Source organism: Caretta caretta, chromosome 15 (genome assembly GCF_965140235.1).
Source record: "Caretta caretta isolate rCarCar2 chromosome 15, rCarCar1.hap1, whole genome shotgun sequence".
Lineage (NCBI taxonomy): Eukaryota > Metazoa > Chordata > Testudines > Cheloniidae > Caretta > Caretta caretta.
The window spans coordinates 552178-573000 of record NC_134220.1 but is presented as its reverse complement, the minus strand read 5'-3'; the positions used below and the strand labels follow the sequence as shown (position 1 = coordinate 573000).

The following is a 20823-nucleotide window of genomic DNA, read 5'->3' as shown; positions in this document are numbered from 1 at the left end:
AGTCCCCCTCCCCGGCTCCCGCGCCGCAGAGCGTTCACCCCGTGCCCCCCCTGCCCAGCTCCCGCGCCGCAGAGCGTTCACCCCCCGAGTCCCCCTCCCCGGCTCCCGCACCAGAGAGCGTTCACCCCGTGCCCCCCCTGCCCAGCTCCCGCGCTGCAGAGCGTTCACCCCCCCGAGTCCCCCTCCCCGGCTCCCGCGCCAGGGAGCGTTCACCCCCCGAGTCCCCCTCCCCGGCTCCCGCGCCAGGGAGCGTTCACCCCCCGAGTCCCCCTCCCCGGCTCCTGCGCCGCAGAGCGTTCACCCCGTGCCCCCCCTGCCCAGCTCCCGCGCCGCAGAGCGTTCACCCCCCGAGTCCCCCTCCCCGGCTCCCGCGCCGCAGAGCGTTCACCCCCCGAGTCCCCCTCCCCGGCTCCCGCGCCAGGGAGCGTTCACCCCGTGCCCCCCCTGCCCAGCTCCCGCGCCGCAGAGCGTTCACCCCCCCGAGTCCCCCTCCCCGGCTCCCGCGCCAGGGAGCGTTCACCCCCCGAGTCCCCCTCCCCGGCTCCCGCGCCAGGGAGCGTTCACCCCCCGAGTCCCCCTCCCCGGCTCCCGCGCCGCAGAGCGTTCACCCCGTGCCCCCCCTGCCCAGCTCCCGCGCCAGGGAGCGTTCACCCCCCGAGTCCCCCTCCCCGGCTCCCGCGCCGCAGAGCGTTCACCCCATGCCCCCCCTGCCCAGCTCCCGCGCCGCAGAGCGTTCACCCCCCCGAGTCCCCCTCCCCGGCTCCCGCGCCGCAGAGCGTTCACCCCGTGCCCCCCCTGCCCAGCTCCCGCGCCAGGGAGCGTTCACCCCCCGAGTCCCCCTCCCCGGCTCCCGCGCCGCAGAGCGTTCACCCCCCCTCCCTGACTCCCGCGCCGCAGAGCGTTCACCCCCCGAGTCCCCCTCCCCGGCTCCCGCGCCGCAGAGCGCTCACCCCGTGCCCCCCCTGCCCGGCTCCCACGCCACGGAGCGTTCACCCCACGTCCCCCCTGCCAGCTCCCACGCCGCAGAGCATTGATCCTTCCCCCCCTTCCTGGCTCCGACGCTGCAGAGCGTTTACCCCCCCGCGCCCCCTCCCCGGCTCCCGCACCGCAGAGCGGAGCTTTCACCCCCCGCGCCCTCCTCCCCGGCTCCCGCGCCGCGGAGCATTCACCCCGTGCCCCCTCCCCGGCGCGTTCACCCCGCGTTCCCCCTGCCAGCTCCCACGCCGCAGAGCATTGATCCTTCCCCCCCCCCCCGGCTCTGACGCTGCAGAGCGTTCACCCCTCCGTCTCCCGCGCCGCGTTCACCCCACGCGCCCCTTCCCCGGCTCCCGCGCCGCGAAGCGTTCACCCCCCGCACCCCCTCCCCGGCTCCCGCCCCACAGAGCGTTCACCCCCCGCACCCCCTCCCCGGCTCCCGCGCCGCAGAGCGTTCACCCCGCGCCCCCTCCCCGGCTCCCGCGCTGCAGAGCGTTCACCCCCCGTGCCCCCCTCCCTGGCTCTCGTGCTGCGGAGCGTTCACCCCCCGCGCCCCCTCCCCGGCTCCCGCGCCGCGAAGCGTTCACCCCGCGCCCCCTCCCCGGCTCCCGCGCTGCAGAGCGTTCACCCCCCGTGCCCCCCTCCCTGGCTCTCGTGCTGCGGAGCGTTCACCCCGCATCCCCCCTGCCGGCTCCCACGCCGCAGAGCATTGATCCTTCCCCCCCTTCCCGGCTCCGACGCTGCAGAGCGTTCACCCCCCGCGCCCCCTTCCCCGGCTCCCGCACCGCAGAGCGGAGCATTCACCCCGTCCCCCCTTCCGCACGGCAGAGCGTTTACCCTGCGTCCCTCTTCCCTATTCTCATTCCCTATTTCCCACCTCCTCCTTCTTAGTAGGTCCAAATACACCTGCCATGCACGCCCACAGTCTCACCCCTTACAACTTAGGGTCATGTTCAATTTTGGATCTGGGGTCTTTCTCCCACCTCTTTTGTACCCCATGGGAGGGGTAAGGAGTGAGGTGGTGCTGCGGTCAGGGATTGGCATTTCTTGGTAAAACCCCACCTCTTCAGGCCTTTTTACTGGAGAATAATGTTCCACAAAGACAACAACCCCAGGCTGGCCTCACGCCACCAGGGAGGTTGAACATCAGAACAGGATACCTCTGAAAACACTTAGCTCTCCTAGAAATAAAGATTGGAAAACAGAACTTTTTCCATTTTACATGAACCCACATCTTGTACCAACACTGGGAAAGGTCCACTAAGGCTACACGGTGATGAGAGACCCCAGAAGGCCAAGTGTCTCTGCAGTTTTTGTAGAACAGGACAGTTCCCATGGAGATGTTCTACAGACCAGCAAAACTCATGATGTCAAGACAACGTTGATCGAAGGGGGAGCCAGGCCTGCCATTGCTGAGCCAGGAGAACAAGTTTGTTGCAGTAAATTCACCACGCACAGCTGTCTTCAACCAAAGCTATGTTGTGTGTTGGAAAAGCCTGGGAATAAGCCATCATTAGAAACCTCATGAGAGGGGACAGATCTTTTCCTGTGTAAAGGGCATGTGGAACCAAACCCAAAAGAGGAGGAGCACTGTGTTGAGGGGATCAAAGATACTCTACCAGAAGCAAGTACATCTTGCTCACAGCAGGTCAGGAATTCCCCCCTCAAATAGCTGCAAGCCTGTGTCTGGAAATAAAGGAGCACAGAGCTACAGGCTGCCCACCGAAGCCAAGTTATCCCTTACCCTCTATCAGATGAAGGTGGAAAGTGTGGTTGAAGTACTTTGTTAAATGTAAGGAGCAGGAGTTGGAGGAAAAGAGGGACTGTATTCACACAGTACAGAACTAATATTGTTGAATTGCTCATAAGCTGCTCCCTTGAGGCAGCCAGCCCTGCCTGGAGTATTGCTGTGTAGGAACGCCACCTCCCATAACAGAGCTGGATATGTAGAAGCACCAGCTTCTGCCCTCCTGACCCAGGAGAGGGGTCTCCCCAACTGTCCTGTTGGCTTTTTCACTTCTGCTGTAGGTTCACTCCCACCCTGTGGTTCAGTTCTCAGTGGGGTGCAGCTTGCGAGTTGTTCCCTAGGGATATGCTGGAAAACACCCATGGTGGCTCTGTCTGGGTCTCTGAGCCTGGCTCCTATACCGATCGGTGCATACGGTCATAGCCCCGGCCTCACTGTGGCACGCTGGCCAGCACCCAGGTAGGGCTTTAGCCTAGCGTCACGCAGGGCAAAGCTGTTCCCATCCAGGGCAGGAGCTGGTTTACAGAGTATCTGGGCCCTGGCCCACGTTACAGTTTAGCCTCTTCGGTACCGGATCCCTGCCAACCCCTAGCCCAGTCCTGCCAGCCTCTAGCTCAGAAGCACAAGCGAGGCCCAGAAACCACCCTCCCAGGAGCTTGGCTGCTGACTGAGCTCTGCAGCAGAAAAGCACATGCTCCTGGCCCCTGCACCCCCAGCCTTCCCAGCAGCCAGGCGGCAGGACCACGCTGCTTTTGCTGACACCTGGCTGGTGGCTGCTCCTGGGACTCCCCCCTGCCTCCCCCTGAGCAGCTGGGGGCCTAAGGGCCAGGAGCTACAGGCAGTACTAGATCCTGCTTGCAGAGGCAGTGATGGGGAGGCCTGTAGTGGCCAAAGCCTGTACTGCAGCCACCAGGATTTAAGAAGCCTTCAGAAAGCACTTGGTGAACCAGCTGGTTGAAGAGCCCAGTGCAGCTGGATTTGCAGCACGCACTCCAGAGGCAAGCTGCCTACTCTGCCTGGGACAGGCTGGTTAGAACTGCCCTGCTGAGGAGGAAGGATGGCCGAGTGGTTAGGGCACTAGCCTGGACCTTCGGTAGAACAGGAACTGGTACCCGAGCCTCCATGCTTTGCTGGGGGCCCTGGCTGAATCAGTCTCTGCACCGTGGCCCAGCTGTATCAGCAAGCCAGCAGTGACCAGCCTCACTGGGGAAAGGACAGAGGGAGAGTGATGTCTAGAGTAACGAGGAAAATAATCAGACCTCCCCCCAATTTTTCAAGCCTTCAGTCAAAGAGCAGCAAGGAAGGGACACAAAGCTCCGACCGACCCTGTTCCTAGATCAGCCCCCTCCCGCCGTGTCTGAAAGATGCGGGAATTGCCCTTGAAGTGATGGTGCCCCAGCATGGCTCCGACCCACTACCCTTCTGGCCCTGGCTGCTCTCCTGTAACATTGTGCCTGCCTTGCACAGCCCCAGAGGCAGCCACATTCAAGTGGGATGTGAAGCTTTAACAAATGGAAGATGATGGGGACAAGGGACCTCCAGGGCAGTCAGTTGGTCTGGAGCATTTGAAACACAAGGTCCAACCATGGAGCAGCCATGGAACAGCTGGGGAGTCCTGGCTAGGCCCATGTCCCTGCAGGGCTCTGACACTCCCTGGTTGAACAATTAACTAGTGTATAAGTACCCAAGACTTGCAACAAGGAAAGGCTTCATGCAGAGAAGTCGTGGCCAATTGTTTAGGCTCTTACAAAGCTGAAGTGAAAGCAGTCGCTGGGTCAGGTGAATTAATACCCCAGGCTGCCAAGGCAGGGGCTAGACTGCACCCTGGGCTCCTCACTCAAAGGAGAGGGAGAACCCCACTCCCAGCAGCACACGCCTTCTTTACACAATTTGCTTTATTGATTCTCTGTACAAAAACATTGCAGCTTCATTCACGGATTTATTTTTTACAGTCTCACCCACGCAGGCACGGTGTCCAGCATAGTTGAGGTGGGCAAGGAGAAGCCTCTCCAGTCAGATCCCTTCCACCCCCAGGAGGCAGTCTGCAGAAAGGCTAAGACTGAGTGAAGAAGTGCCCAGAGGATTCCTAAGAGACTCGCCCCGGACTCATTAATGCTGCGAGCTGGAAAAATAGACCCTCCTTCCCTTTCACCTTTGCTATCAATATCTAGGGCTCCCCGACTTCAGACCACCCTAGGTTGCACCAGAACCAGCTAACGCTGCACCCCTCAGGGTGGAAGTGCAGCCTGCAGTAACTAATACAATATGCCAGAGACTTCCTGGATAGGAGAGCTCTGCAGTCTGGGATCTGCAGGCTGCACCCCCATTGAGGAGGTAGTTGTTGCCCTTCCACATCTGGATTAACCCTTGAATACACTTGTTCTCTATCAGCATTTGGGGCTGAGCTGCCAGGCCTAGCACCAGCTTTAATCAGCACAGCACGTGCTCCAAGTGGCCTCATTTATCTTGCCATACAGCCACCTGCAGGTGACCTCAGGAAGGGCTGCCCCTGCAAACCCAAAGCAGCAGGCTCAAGTCAGTACCCTGCAAGCAGGGCTTTCACCCAGGTCCTGAGCTAGCCCTGCCTCATGCAGACCTTGTCCCCAGCCCCTTGCATCCTGCCCAGGATTTGCAGGTGCCCACGGGGCGGATCTGACCTTTCCCTATATAGTGGCAAGGCTCCTTTTGAACCATTATGCTACACAGACCAATAAATAGGCTCGCTGCAGTAGAGAAAGTCAGTAATAAATGCTCAGGTCATTTCCTCCCTAACAACCCCCCCACCAGACACAGCAGAAGTTTGGAATCCGCTGCGCTCAGGCCAGGAGAGCCACCACCCTTGGGCAATAGAGACCCTCCTGCAGCACAGGCTGGGGCAGGAGAGACCAGCTCAACTCTTCCTCTGCAGCTCAGGCAGAGTATGTGCAACAGCTGAGCCTGGGATGCTCCTCCTGGACACTGGGTACACACTGCTCCAGCCCACTCAGCGATGGAGGACTGGCCCAGCCAAGACAGCAGCTGGGATCCTTAGAGGGAACTTCAGCAGGGAGAGAAGCCACATGGACTGCTCAGCCCCAGGCTGGGAGATCAGTTCTGCCCCCTGCTCTGCCTGAGGTCAGTTCATCAGCTTATTTCAAACATCAGCCAGCCCCCACTGGAGCAGCCAGCCAGACCCCGGACCTTTCCTGGGAACGGGGCTTTGAGCCTCCCAATGGAAGGAAGAGACGCATTCAGCCCTCAGGCAGACGCAGGTTCACAGCCCTTTGCCTATGGGTCTGAATGGCCGCCCCAGGCACAGCCTGGCTCCCTTGGTCTCCGCTCTGCAAATCAGCTGTGGCCAAACAATAAATAAAAACGTTACTCCCACAGATAAGGCTCTTCCCCCGGCACCCAGAGTGGTAGGAGAGAGGCCCCCCAGACACACCCTGCTCCCCACTTTGGCTGCAACAGGGAATCAGTCCTGAGTCTAGGCCCAGCTGGCTGGCCCCTCAGGCGCAGAGGAGGCAACCCTGAGCGCTCAGCCACCGCGGAGCTGGAATGTGCTGCAACCTCATTACAAGTAGGTGTCCTCGCTCTCGCGGGAACTCAGGCTCTCCTTGGACTGGTGATGCGGGGAGGCCCCAGGCTCGAGGAAGGCCTGGGCTCCGTTCTCCTCAGGGATGGGGCCATTGGCCGGCTTGCCTTTCCCTTGGTCTTGTTTCTTCTCCTTCTTGCGGACCTTCGGTGGGAGTGCCTGCCTGGGGGGCAGGATAATGGAGGGCGAAGGGTCCAGCGCCTTGAGGGAATGTGGCTCCGAGTTGCTGATGGCTTTGGCGCCATGTAGGCGTGGGGGAGACCTGCACTGCAGCTCCCCATGGGTCTCCTTCCACCTCTTCAGCTGGATCAAGTGCTCCCGCTCGATGTGCCGCTCTGTCACTGGCAGCTCTATGATCTGTGGGGACAGCACATGCTTGTCAGGCCCCTGCCCACCCAAACAGCACAGCCCAACCCAACCCAGGCCAGGCCAGGCCAGGCCAGAACTGGGGGCTGCCAGCACAGCTGTCTTCCCAGGGAGCAGTCCCAGCCACATGGGAAACCCAACAGAAACTCAGACCTTCCGACTGGATTGTCAGCCACCTGTGCTGTACAGTTTAAGAGACTTGGTCCCTGTGAGCTAACAGGCGATCAGTACATGAGCCTAAGAAAATGTGACCCCTCCTGGGCCCCCCAGTCTCCTCCCTATTCGTTGTGGGGTTTTCCTCCTAGGGACCAGCACAAGGGCACTGGAACAGGGGTGACCAGGGGGCCATGGCCCTCCCACTTTTTACTGGCCATAAGGGCAAGCGACGGGGGGGGGGGGGGGGGGGACGACGACGACGGACGGACGATGGGTCCTCTGGGAGAAGGGCGGCATGAGGGCAGGGGCACGGTTCGGGCACTGGTGGCCCCCCCACTTTTAGGGACCTTCTGCTGCTCCTGGACCAGCATCCACATAGTTCATGGTTTCCCTGGAAGGCCTGCAGTACCCTGATGGAGAGGACCTGCTTGTTACCCAAGCCTTCACCAGCAGAGGGCAGCACTGCACCGCACACATCTGCCTCACTCAGTGCCTGGGGGGGAAGCCCTTGGATTTGAACTTAGAAGCTTCTAAGTCTGGGGCTCCTGAAAGCCCTTCACAGCAGAGCCAAGGGACCCTCCCCCAGCCAGGGCTCTCCCACACTGAGCAAGCACCTGCTTCCAGCCCAGGGACCCTCCAGAAGGGGCTCTGTGGGAAGCTTATGATCTCGCCCCCAAAGCTACTTTCCCAGGGCTGGGGGATCTGAGCCAAGTGCACCGCAGGGAGTGTTTAGCTATTTACAGCTCCTCCCGGGAAATGCCGCAGAGCAGCGTGGGGCAGCAGCTTAGTCATGGTCCCCCAGGAACTGGTAGACCCCTCAAGCCAGGAGCTGCCCATCTGCCATGGCGGGATGTGGGCTGTTTGCCCCCATTAGGGAGCTCCCTCGCCTGCTGGAGCAGTAGACGGAGGGGAGAGCAGCAGCAAGGTGCACTGGGAGGGAGCAACCAGGGCCCCGCATCAATCCCTAGGCCTTCTCCACGCCCCAGCCCATGTCCATGTCCATTAGAGGGAACGTGAGTGCCGAGCGCCAGCCAGGCGGTGCTAGGCTTTGATCACTGGATGAAAGGTTCAGGCCATGCTGTGGGGGAGAGGGCTGGTGAGCTGCCAACTGTGGACATGCACGTGCCAGGGCAGCCTGGGATCCCACCCCGACAGATGTCTCCTCACCTCCTGCACCAGGAAGGCCTCTTGCATCATCTTGGGGTTCAGCGCCCTCAGCCTCTCCATGGTCTCGTATTGCCCCTGGCAGGACTTGAGCTTCTCGGAGGAGCCGAGTGTGTGTTTCAGCAGCACCAGGCCAACCCGGAACAGGATCTTCACCCCTGGAAGAGCAGAGCCACCAGCTGGTTAGTACCCACTCAGCCCCAGGGCTCGGCCACCCAGCAGCCAGAGGAAGGCTGCATACCAGCCTGCCCCACGCCAGCCATAGGGACTGGAAACGTTCTTTGCCCTGCTTTTCCCCATCGGTTTAAGGTATGTGACCTAAAACAGAGATCCCCACCCCCACATGGGCCAGCTGGGAGATGTAATAGACTCAATGGGCCGCAGCATGGCATGCTGGAACGTGATGCTCTGAAGATGACAGTGGGTGCAGTGGTGACAGTTTAGGGCAGTGACCCTCAGAGCTGCCCCCATGCTCTCCAATGGGCAGTTTGGGGTTAACAGCTGGCAGGAGGTTTCTCAGAGCCAGAGAGACACAGGCTCAGACAGGAGGGGGATGATCCAATGACTGCTCCCCTCCCCAACTCACATACACCCACTAATTCCCAAACCTGAAGTTTACCTGGCCTGCTGCCCCATTTGCCACAAGGGCAACGTGTGGGCCCCTTAGTCCCAAACCAATGTCTTGCTTGTGATCAGACACCAGTCTGGTCCCAGCTGGAGACAAGGAATTACCAGCACCTGCTTCATGGCACAATCCCCTGAGAGCAGGCTGCAAGGCAGCACCGGGATCAGCACTGTCCTTCCAGTGGCTCCCCTGCCCTGTGCTACATTAGCCAAGTATCAACCAGATTACTTGGCAGCCTGGAGCCCAGTGCCTGACATCTTCCCTGCCAGTGCTGCTAGGAATAGTCTCTTCTCAGCACCTTGATCTGCAGAGGTGCGAGAGACGAGCACCCCTGGGGCCCAGCTGAGGTTACACTGGAGCTGCCCCCAAACTTGGCTCCAGCTTGAAGCAGCCACCCAGTGGTGTGCTTTGAAAGGCTGTTCCTCGCAAAGCTGGCTCCTCGGCAGCCTCCTCCCCACCTGCCAGCGCCCTCCTCCCGGTAACTCCTTTGGGCACAGTCTGAAGCTAGCCTGCACAGAGACCCCAGCGGAGATCAAAGCCCCACAGCGCTGGGCATGAGACATGGCCAGAGGCAATCTCTGCCCTGGAGAACTAATGATCTGAACAGGGGAGGCAGGCAGGCAGGCAGAGGACCCAGGGGAACCAGAGACAGTGAGGGGAACTGACTTGCCCAAGGTCACAGCAGGGCAGGAGCAGAACCACCAGTGTTCTATCCACTGCACCATACTGCCTCCCCAAGACACCCCCACCCCCTACTGAAACACACGGCCAGAACACAGCCTGCCTGGGGAGCAAGGCCAAATCGTGCCCTGGTAACTCTCATGGCAAATTCAGGGCTGGGTAACCACAGCTCAGACTGACCCCATCCTTTGCTTCTACCACAGCTCAGACACAGCCTCTGTGCTGGGGATGGCCTTTCAGATCCATCCATCCCAAGCTGTACCCAGCCACCCCCCAGCTAGCATGGCCCCCCACCTCCCTACCAACCCTAGGCCACAATCTGGTCTTGCTGAACACCCCTTCCAGAAATGAGCAGGCAAGCTGCAGCACCTCTGCCCAGCTTTCACCACTCAGAGACAGAAAGCACCAGCAGGTGCTAAGAGCTGGGTTTTTTCCTGGGCTCAGACTCAGAACGCTCCTGCAGCGCCAATGCCCTTGAACAGGGGCAGCCGTGGCCCTTTCCCTGGCAATAAGGCAGGTTTTTAGGTACCCAGTGAGGATACTGAACCAGCACGACTCATCCAGGGCTGGAACAGATCTGCCATCACAGGCGATGTTTGCCAGCCAGACTGGACATGTCATTACGACTCAGCTCAGGTGTGAATGCCCCACCCTCCTGTCCTAACAGGAGTCTCTCCACTGATGTCTCCCCGACGCAGGTGAAGGAGGGTTGGGGGCCCCCCAAGCCTAGCCCAGGGGCACAGCTTAGCAGCAGCGTGGAGACAAAGGGGGCATATTCAGAGCCCTCTGGAGATGGGTGACTAGCTGGAGACCCCGGCAGAGGGAGGGAGACAGACTTAGAATCATAGAATATCAGGGTTGGAAGGGACCTCAGGAGGTCATCTAGTCCAACCCCCTGCTCAAAGCAGGGCCAATCCCCAACTAAATCAGGGACCTCAAATTCAAATCACCACGAGGCCCACATGAGGACTAGTACACATTGGCCGAGGGCCGCATCACTGACACCTTTTCATATGAAAATATGAAAGCCTCCCCCCTCTGCCCCCATCCCCACTCCACTCCTTTCATGAGGCTCCACTTCTGCCCCCCCTCTTCCCACCCCTATTCCAACCCCGTCCCCAAAGTCCCCACCCCTGCCCCTTCTCCTCCTCCTCCCCTGAACACATGCCTCACCTCTCCTCCCCCTCCCTCCTGGAAAGCGCTAAGCACCACGAAACAGCTGGAGGTAGGCAGAGGAGCGGGGACCAGGGAGGGAGAGAGAGCTTGGCGGCCACAGGAAATAACTGCATGCAGCCCACAGGCCACGTGTTTAAGACCCCTGAACTAAATCATCCCAGGCAAGGCTTTATCAAGCCAGGCTTTAAAAACCTTTAAGGATGGAGATTCCACCACCTTCCTTCGTAATCCATTCCAGTGCTTCACCACCCTCCTAGTGAAATAGTGTTTCCTAATATCCAACCTAGACCTCCCACACCGCAACTTGAGATCATTGCTCCTTGTTCTTCATCTGCCACCACTGAGAACAGTCTAGATCCATTCTCTTTGGAACCCCCCTTCAGGTAGTTGAAGGCTGCTATCAAATCCCCCCTCACTCTTCTCTTCTGCAGACTAAATAACCCCAGTTCCCTCAGCCTCTCCTTGTAAATCATGTGCCCCAGCCCCCTAATCATTTTCATTGCCTTCCACTGGACTCTCTCCCATTTGTCTACATCCTTTCTGTAGTGGGGGGACTAAAACTGGCCGCAGTACTCCAGGTGTGGCCTCACCAATGCCAAATAGAGGGGAATAATCACTTCCCTTGATCTGCTGGCAATGCTTCTACTAATACAGCCCAATATGCCATTGGCCTTCATGGCAACAAGGGCACACTGCTGACTCATATCCATCTGTGTGTCCACTGTAATCCCCAGGTCCTTTTCTGAAGAACTGCTGCTTAGCCAGTCGGTCCCCAGCCTGTACCAGTGCATGGGATTCTTCCGTCCTAAGGACAGTACTTTACACTTGTCCTTGTTGAACCTCAGATCTCTTATGACCCAATCCTCCAATTTGTCTAGGTCATTCTGGACCCTATCCCTACGCCTCCAGCGTATCTACCTCTCCACCCAGCTCAGTGTCGTCCGCAAACTTGCTGAGGGTACAATTAATCCCATCATCCAGATCATTGATAAAGATGTTGAACAAAACCAGCCTTATAGTCCATTCATCCAATCCAGACTTTTTTAACTTGCTGGCAAAAATACTGTGGGAGACCTGATCAAAAGCTTTGCTAAAGTCAAGATATATCACATCCACCGCTTTCCCCATATCCACAGAGCCAGTTATCTCGTCACAGAAGGCAATCAGGTTGGTCAGGCATGACTTGCCCTTGGTGAATTCATGTTGACTGTTCCTGACCACCTTCCTCTCCTCCAATTACTTCAAAATGGATTCCTTGAGGACCTGCTCCATGATTTTGCCAGGGATTGAAGTGAGGCTGACCGGTCTGTAGTTCCCCAGGTTCTCTTTCTTCCCTTTTTAAAATATGGGCAATATATTTGCCTTTTTCCAATTGTCTGGGACCTCCCCAAATCACCACGAATTTTCAAAGATAATGGCCAGTGGCTCTGCAATCACATCAGCCAACTCCCTCAGCACCTTTGGATGCATTAGATTCGGCCCCATGGACTTGTGCACGTCCAACTTTTCTAAATAGTCCTTAACCTGTTCTTTCAGCACCGAGGGCTGCTCACCTACTCCCCATGCTGTGCTGCCCCAGTGCAGTAGTCTGGGAGCTGACCTTGTCTGTGAAGACCGAGGCAAAAAAGGCACTAAGTACTTCAGCTTTTTCCACATCTGTCACTAGGTTGCCTCCTGCATTCTGTAAGGGGCCCACACTTTCCCTGACCACCACCTTGCTGCTAACATACCTGTAGGAACCCTTCTTGTTACCCTTCACACCCCTTGCTAGCTGCAACTCCAGTTGTGCCTTGGCCTTCCTGGTTACATCCCTGCATGCTCGAGCAATATTTTTATACTCCTCCCTCATCATCTGTCCAAATTTCCACTTCATCTAAGCTTCCTTTTTGAGTTTAAGCTCACCGAAGATTTCACTGTTAAGCTAAGCTGGTCGCCTGCCATATTTGCTATTCTTTCTGGACTTCGGGATGGTTTGTTCCTGCGCACTTGAGGCTGCCTACAAAATTCTCAAGCTTCAGCTCCAAGTGAAGATGGGGCAGTGTGGAGAGCACAGTGAACCTGGTGCAGGGAGCCAGGCTGCCAGCAGGGGGCAGGAAAAAGTGGAGCGAGTTTGGACATGCATCATTGCCCAGTGCAAACACTTGAGGGACATGGTAGCAATCCTGGGATTGGTCCCAGTCAGACCCTGGCCATGTTGGACGCTCAGCTCAGCCTCCCTGGCTCACGGGCTGGCTCAGCTGGAGCCTTTGAGGGCGAGGGGCCCTGCGTCTCCTACCCAGCGGCTAGACTCCAGGTCCTTGCTTCCGGAGAGTCGGCTCTCCAGAGCTGCCCACAGGCACCATAGCCGGGGGATGCAGCCAGAACAAGACGGAATTTCCAAGCAGCGCCGACAGGGAGCAGAGACGCTGATGATCCAGCCCCGGCAGGGATGAGTTCATGAGGGGGCTCAGCCAGGCCACAGTACCAGCTCCAGGGGCCTGAGAACCCCTCCGCTCCCCAGTGCTCAGGGTGATAGCGGACGAAGTATTGGGAAGGAGAGAGCCCAGCCCTTTGGAACAAAGGTCCTCAGTGTCATGGGGACAGGAAAGGGCCTGGGCTGCTGACAGATGGAGTATGTGGGATCTTGCTCCTGCCCCGGCCCTGTTCAGCACAGGGAGACACCCAGCACTAGTGATCTGTATCCCTATGTTAAACGGCCAATCCTGTTTGTTCCCAAGGCGCACAGCAGCTCCTGCCCTTCCAGGAGTGAGCCCAAAGAGCAGCTGGGGCCCAGCTGAACCTGCCAGAAAGCAGCTCCCACTGCACTGTCACTTGCCAGCAGAGGCCAGTTGAGCAGGAGTGTTGGTTTGATCATTTCCACTTCTGCAGCCAAAGATTGAGAACTTTGTGACAGATGGGGAAACTGAGGCACAGAGAGGCAGCCAGTGGCAAAGGCAGGTATAAAACCAGGCCCCATGGGTTAGAATGCTACGCTAGTGCCATGAGAACATGGCTTCCCTCAGTGCAGACAGCTGAACTGGCGGCCAGGCTTGCAAGACCCCCAGATGCCCGTAAGCTGGGTCCCAGACTGGAATGCTCTGCCCCAGGAGCACAGAGCAGCCCAGGAGACCCATGCGCTACCTTCACAGAAGAACATGTCCCAGACACGCAGCACGGAGCTCCACGGTAGGGTCCTGGAGAAGGCACACATGAACCACTCCGTCATGTACAGGATGGGATCGATCTTCTGCTTGCTCAAGTGCTTGTAAGCCACGGGTGCGAACCTGTGCAGCAGTGAGAAGAGGATCTCCCCATCCAGCTGAATGGCCTCCTGTAAGGAGAGCGACAGGTTACGGGAAGGGAGAGGCGCTGCTGGGGAGGACCAGGGATGGGCCATCCCTCCAAACGGTGCCCACCCGCAATCCACACACTTATGGCCACCAAAACACAGCCAAAAAGCTGCCGTCTGCCAGCGGCCGCCCAACAGGAGAGGCAGGGCCGACTGCACCAGCTCCCAGCTGGCCACAGTGGTGCTACCATGCTCCAAGTTACTAGGCTTTACATTTCTCACTCTCTCCAGCTGGGACCCTGACAGGCTGCTGAGGCAGAGACTGGGTATTTGGGGCTGACCCAGGTGCCAAGAGGAAGGTGTCAACAGTTGTGAAGCTAGCCACCAGGTGCCACCAGCAGCAGCAGAGAAGTAAGGTGCTAAGTCTGCTGGGAAAAGTGATACTGACAAAGTTTCTTCCTGTCCCCTCAGTATTAAACAGTAACTAGTTTAAAATACATTTTTATTGAATTGTTATAAGCAAAAATTATTTTTGTCTTAATTTAAAAGCGGTGAGAAAAGAAATTCAGTTTTAACAAGGTTATAAGTTTAGCATGTAAAATAGTGTTAAATATAAAAATGTGTTTTTAATTTAGAAGGGAAGGTGGTCACACTCAGAGGCTTGCTGTGTGAAAGGGGCTGCCAAGACAGTGTTAGAGAACCACTGGTCTAGGTTTTCATGTGCCCCACCAGTGCAGTCTCCACAGCTGGGTCAGCATCACCCCCATTGTACAGGAGGAAACGGAGGCGGGGGGGGGGGGCAGTGACTTGCTAAGGTCAGCAGGCATCTGGCAGAGCCAGGAATTGGACCCAGAACCACAGAATCCCAGTCCACGGCCGTCCTTCCTCTCCGCAGCTGCTGGAGCTCGGTCTCCAGGGCTGCCCAGCCAGAGGCATGTCCTACCAGTGCAGAAACACACTGGTAAACCTCAGTCCCCCTGAGACTCTCCTCCCCGGCCTCGGAGTGACCCACTCCCGATGCATTATGGGAACCCACTGCCCTCCTGGTGGAAGCAGATACTGCAGAATGGGAAGGGGGAGGGGAGAAGTGGTTTGGACTCCAGCAGAGAAGCCAGTCCTCGCTAGGAGGGTCTGGTGCAAGCCCATCGCCCTGCCCACGGTGGCAATGCAGTCTAAGTGAGGTGCTCAGGGCCGCGTGGGCCTGGAGGGGACTGGCAGGACTCCTGTTTGGGGAGGGGGAGAAACATAGCCTGTGAACAGAGCCTCTTGCTGTGTCAGATAAAGATCTCAGTATGTGAGAGTGGGATTCACGCTCCACTGCGGCTGCACACAGATCAGCTACTGCAAGCGCAAGGTCAGCGCACGGGACCCAGCTCCCCCCTCACCCCTGCATGAGCCACTCCCCAGTGTGCAGTCACTGCCCCGGGCTGGCCATTGTAAGCCACAGGCTGCTGATGGGCCATGGAAGGAAACCCAAAGCAACTCCCTATGGGCGCTCTAGACATCCCAGCCTAGCCACAGAGCTGCTTTGGGAAGGCTGGAGCATCCACCTGCCTCTCTGATCCATCCAGGACAGGCCATTGCTGGACTAACCCGACATGTAGCTCAGTAGCACCCGATGTGCCCATGAGGTCAGGAACCCACTGGGCCAGGCGCAGAACAGCCTCTGTGCCCAGCCTAGCGAGGCAGGGCCAAGGAAACAGCATCCCCAGGGTACGGGGGAGGAACTGAAGCCCAGGGTCACACAGTCCTGCAGAGTGGAGCTGAACTCCTGTCTCCTAGCGCAGGGCCTAACCCTGTGGCCACCCTCCCTCTGGAGCAGGTGGCCCAACAGGGCCTTTGCTACAGACCCTCTGCAATCGACCCTCTCTGGGCTCTTCTCTGGTAAACCAGGTCTACCCGAGCCCCTGGTGACTATCACAGGCAGAGGAAGCCAACTGGCCTCCTGCTGCTGACCCAGGTGACTACCAGCTGCTTTCTGGGGGGCAGGCTCAAGGGTGTCAGAGGGACCCCTCCCTCCTGCCCACCCTCACTCACCAGCTTCTCACTGTAGTAGCCGGGGAGGTACTTCTCGCAGATCTGCACCAGGCACCAGAAGGCTTGCTGCAGGAGGAAACGGGCCATCAGTGCAGGACAGGGCAGAGCGCGCTGCAGCCCTCCTGGAGATGCCCTCCACGCGCTCACTGCTGTCAGTGCAGCTCCCGGCCCCCCGCTTGCCAGCGCTGCTCCTCCCAACCCACGGGGCCCAGTAAGGGGAAATGCAGCCCTATGGGCACCCTGCTTCTGTGTAGCGATACTACCGTGCCTAAAAGCAGGGCCAGCCTGCGCCCAAAGGGCCTGCCCCCTTCCCTGTGGCCATGCAGCAAGCTCCACCCCGTGGCACAAGTCACCCTGGGCCCTCGCCATCCCTCTCCCCAGCCTGCCCAGAGGCACCTCATTCCCGATTTTCAGAGGGCTGAGCACCCAGCTCCTACCCATCAGTGGGAGCCCAGGTTGAGCACACCAGAAAGCCAGGCTGGTTAGTGCTGGTGGTGGGGACACGTATCTGAGATGGGAAGGGCTCAGGGGACGGAGCCCCGGAGAATTCAAGGCCATGCTGTAACGCGGCTGCGCTCCAGGAGAAGTTTATTAATCCCAGCTCTCTGCTAGAGCTAGTCATCAGCCATTCCCAGTGCCTCACGGAGGCCAGGCTCACTATCCCCATTCTGCAGATGGGGAAACAGGCAACAGGGAGGGGAAAGGACTTGCCCAAGGTCACCCAGCAGCAGAGCTAGGCATGGAACCCAGGTCTCCGAATCCCAGGCCAGCACATTAGCCATTATGCCACACTGCCATAACCCAGAGCTGGGAGAGGAATCCGAGGCAGGGAGTCCTGCCAGTTACAATGTCTCGGGCGCTGGGAAGCCCCATCGCCCAGAAGGCAGACAAAGCTCCTGGCGTTCTCAGGATGGGGGAAGAGATGATAGAGCAGAAGCCAGAACCAATGTCAGTGGGATGCCTGCCTTAGTGTTTCCTTAGGCTGACTCCATATCCTCCAGGGCCCAGAACACTTCTGATACCGCTGGGGGGTGCGGCAGCCCAGTGCAAGGGGCAGTCGGCTGTGGGGAGGAAGTGGGGTGGGAGATCCTTTCTGGGGAGAAAGGAACAAGCGCTCCACGCCGCCTCCTTAGCTCAGCCTGAGCAGGCACCAGCCAGCTCTGTCACACATTGGAGAGAGGAGAGGTCCTGCAGCGAGCGCCCAGTGAGAGCTGCCGCTCGCTGGTGCCCCTGGCTGGGTGGCTGCAGGCCAATCCAGACGTGAGCAAGGTTGTCTGCAGGGGCCAGACACGTCTCAGTTCTCAGCGGGCGGAAACTCAAACAAGGCAGCTGCAGCAGCTCCTCCACCATTATAAAAAGTTGGGGAGACCCAACAGCCCATCCCCCGTGGGCACAGGGTCCTGCAGTCCCTGGCGAACAGCTCCTAGGCCACTCCCTAGGTGGCTACTCCACCCCTTGGGCTGAACACGAGGTTAACCCCCCATCGGGAGAGCTCCTTTCCCCTGCAACTCCTACTCCTAGGCACAACCAGCATCCCAGGGAAGGCCCTACTCACTGGGGTTTTGCTGCCACAGCCCCTTGCCCTGCCTCTCCTCCTTGCGGGTGGGGGGAGGGGAGTGTCAGCCCTGCAGTCTCCAAACAGTTGTGAGTCCTCGGTCCCTTCCCGGTCCCTTCCCAGCCCCCTCGCTGGAGGACAGGGAGCTTCCTGAGAGGACTAGAGATTCCCTCTCCTTAGCATGGGTCAGATCCCGCCAGAGCATCGCCACCTGCCATTACACCAGCCCAAACCAGCCCTCAGGCCAATCTGTGCAGGGAGCATGCAAAGGGGGTTGGTTCCGTCGTGCTAGAAGATGTCCTCTCCAGGATCTGAGATCACTGCAGGCAGGAGATCATGCCTAGGGCAGAAAGGAAACAGGGACCCCCTCCTCACTCCCTCACAGCTGCTCCACCCCCAGCCTCCTCAACCACCTCCAGGGAGTTAAGTGGGCTCTTTCCAGTGCAAGGGCCAACCCAGGTGGAAATACCGGGCAGGGTGACAGGGCAGGCTGACGGGCCGTGCTCTGGGGCAGAGTCCCCGGAGGGGCTGTGTGTGTCAGAGCCCTCCCCTGGCCCTGGCTGAGACCGTGTGCAGTCACTACCTCTGCAGGCATGTGCATGAGCAGCACTGCTGCGACGGGAGCCTGGGCCTGGCAGTAGCCCTCCTCTGGCCGGTACAGCGTGTAGGCCTTCAGCACCCGGAACAAGTCTTGCTGCCTGCAGAGAAACAGCACCCACTGAGCAACAGGCAGCAGGGACACAGACAGGAGGCGCGTGGGGGTGGTGTCTGATCTCCCACCTTTAGGCTCTGGAGCCCAGGAAGGGCACCTTGCCCCAGCATCTGTAGGTGGGCAATCTCTCAGTGCCGGGAACAAAAAGATCTACTTAGCACCTCACCACTACAGCCCCAGGAGCCAGCGGCAAACACTGGTTGGTTGAAGTCCTGCATGAGGACACCTCCCAGTCCACAGCAGCAAATCAAGTAGATGCCGACCTCAGCACAAAATCATTTTTCTTTCAGTCGGACGCCAGGCACTAGTCTAGCAATTCCATGCTGCTGAGGACTGGAGTTCGCCCAGCCAGATGACTCCAGTCCATCTCTGCTCTGTTCCTGTACCAGGAGGGCAAGACACGGGCTGAATGCAGTTCAAGTCGGCTGTGGCACGGAGGGCCTTCCAGGCACAGCAGATCGCAGCCCAACAAGGCTTTGCACTGGGTTCTGCTCCACCACTCTTCTCAGAACCCGCCTAAGCCCTGACACCTGCAACGCCCTGCACCAGACAGGCAGCTGGAGTGCAAGGACTGCTGCTTATGGCAGTCACCTCACCGGGACCTGGCACTTCCCCACCAAGATTAAACTCTTTGGCCGGGGCTCGCTCTTATGCACATAAACAGGGCCATGCAGACACTACTGCAATGCACATAACCAGACTGAGGCTTTGATCTCATCAGCAACAACTCCACGGGGAGCTCTGGTGTCTTGTTCTCACTGGGTGCGTACAAGGCAGTTAGCTCCGTCATCCTCTCAGACCTGGAGCCCTTCAACAAGGTTAATCACATTTCATCAAGGGGCTGACAACCAGCCTCCGACTCCCGCCGTCGCTGATCTGGCTGGAGATGCTGACTCAGCATCTGACTCACGCGGCTCTCCAGATGGGAGAAGGAGAACCTGCCTTGCCCTGGGAGCCTGGCACTAGTGTGATGGAGACCTGGGATGGAGCTACTCAGTCATGCTCTATTGGCCGACGTGCCCAGGCCTGTAGTTCTCTGCACAGAGGGACACAGCTCAGGACATGCCTGGTTACCAGGTCACCGGGAGAGGCCTCTCCCATTGCTATGTACACATCTCCCTTTCACTCCACACTTCATGTGAATAGCAAGCTCGCCCTGCCTCTGTTTGATCACGTGTCCACATCCCTCCACCCCGTAGCGTCCCTCTTGCAAGGCCCTTCACCAGGCCCATCAGGGGCTTTAGCGTGACTTGCATAAAGACTGAATGCCAACATGGAGTCAGACAACCAGGACCAGGTGATGAACAACAGAGGGAGCCCGGCCCACATAAACTCTGACCACGTCCATTACTGCTGGGTCTGAGCACAAGGGTGGGCTGGCTGCGGGAGAGGCAGATGCAACACTGGAGAAGGGAGTAAACAAGACTATGAGCTGATCTGCAGGTAACCTGGCTCAGCTGCGGTCACCCCAGAGCCTCGGCTACCAGGCCCTATGGATGCTGCAAACAACCAAGTCACATGCCAGAGAGTGGGAGCACTTACCCGTGTCCTCCCCGAGACACAAACATTTCGTGGAATGGGAACTGCCTGTGGAGATCCCGCTCAATCACATCCAGCCACTTGGGGTCCCCCAGCGAGAGATCCAGCTCCTAGGAAGGAGAGCGAGCACATGAGTAACCACAGTATGTTGGGGGAGCTCACCACGCACTTTCCTCAAACGTCACGTTCACCTCTCAACGAGGTCACAGATTGGCTTGGAAGGATGAAACTGATGAAAAACGTTTCCATGGATGACGATGAAATTTACAGCTAGGCAAGTAAGAAAAACGCTGTTTGAGAACAGAGTAAAAACCCAGTGATTTCAACTTTTGAATGAGGCTTGTTACAAATGGACTCGCAACTGTATAGTACAAACAGGTGTGATCTGTTGATCAAGGGTATTTACTTTGTATATTTTGACATGTGATGTTGACAAATGTGTTTTAACTGGTTTATACAATTTAACTTCCTGAATCTCAGTGCCAGTCACTAAATAATGTCTAAGGCTCCCATAATTCCCTGCAACTGTGAAATTTAAAAATCAATAAACATTGAAAAAGATGCTCAAAACCAAACACCAATATCCATCAAAATCATACAGTGCTAAAAACTCAATCCTGCCAGCCCTAATCCTAGTGCAGCTACAACCCGCCAGCGTGCACCAGGACCCATGGTCAATGGCTCATCTCAGCGCCAGCCACCAATACCACATTCCTTGGTGACTGCCTGTTCTGAAACTTCCTGAGTGCAGCCCCAGCAGGGAGAGGCTACTGGCGCCCTGCAGTCAATGCTCACAGCATGGCCTGAATGAGCTCCATCTTATGGTGAAGCAGCTTCCGTCTCCCTAGATCATCCCAAAATGGGGTCGGAGGATAAGAACCCCAAGGACCAAGTGCCTTGCCCTGCACCTGTGCGGAGCCACGAGAGAAGAGATTCCAGCTGCACAATCCAAAGGCTCCCCTAGCCCTCATGAGCTGGGGTGGGACAATGTTTCAGATCCACATTCACTCCCCCGCACCTCACATCCCAGACACCTGGGTCCCTCCCCTGCAGCCTGTACGGGTGGGTGACAGCGGCTGAGTCAGACGGAGGCTACGGAAACCTGAATCCACAAGGAGGTGAGGTTTGGCATTTCTCACTCCCAACTGTGGTATCAGCTCTTCCTTTGGGCCATGTCCCACATGCAGGCCCAGGCAGGTCACGGGGCTGTGACTCCAAGGGCTGTGGGAATGGCTCCAAGCAGGTGAG

At 58.1% G+C, this 20823-nt stretch overlaps 1 protein-coding gene across 1 annotated transcript in view; it reads right to left on the bottom strand.

Moving 5' to 3' along the window:
• Nucleotides 1-4599: 4599 nt before the first annotated feature.
• Nucleotides 4600-20823, bottom strand: part of TBC1D10A (TBC1 domain family member 10A) — a 49868-nt gene continuing 33644 nt past the window's right edge. Inside the window, exons 4-9 of the mRNA XM_048821290.2 lie at nt 19579-19685; nt 17908-18022; nt 15770-15835; nt 13585-13774; nt 7986-8140; nt 4600-6653 (exon numbers count right to left, since the gene is read on the bottom strand). Coding sequence (XP_048677247.2) covers nt 6276-6653; nt 7986-8140; nt 13585-13774; nt 15770-15835; nt 17908-18022; nt 19579-19685 — 1011 coding nt within the window. The 3' untranslated portion in view covers nt 4600-6275. The remainder of the gene's footprint in view (nt 6654-7985; nt 8141-13584; nt 13775-15769; nt 15836-17907; nt 18023-19578; nt 19686-20823) is intronic.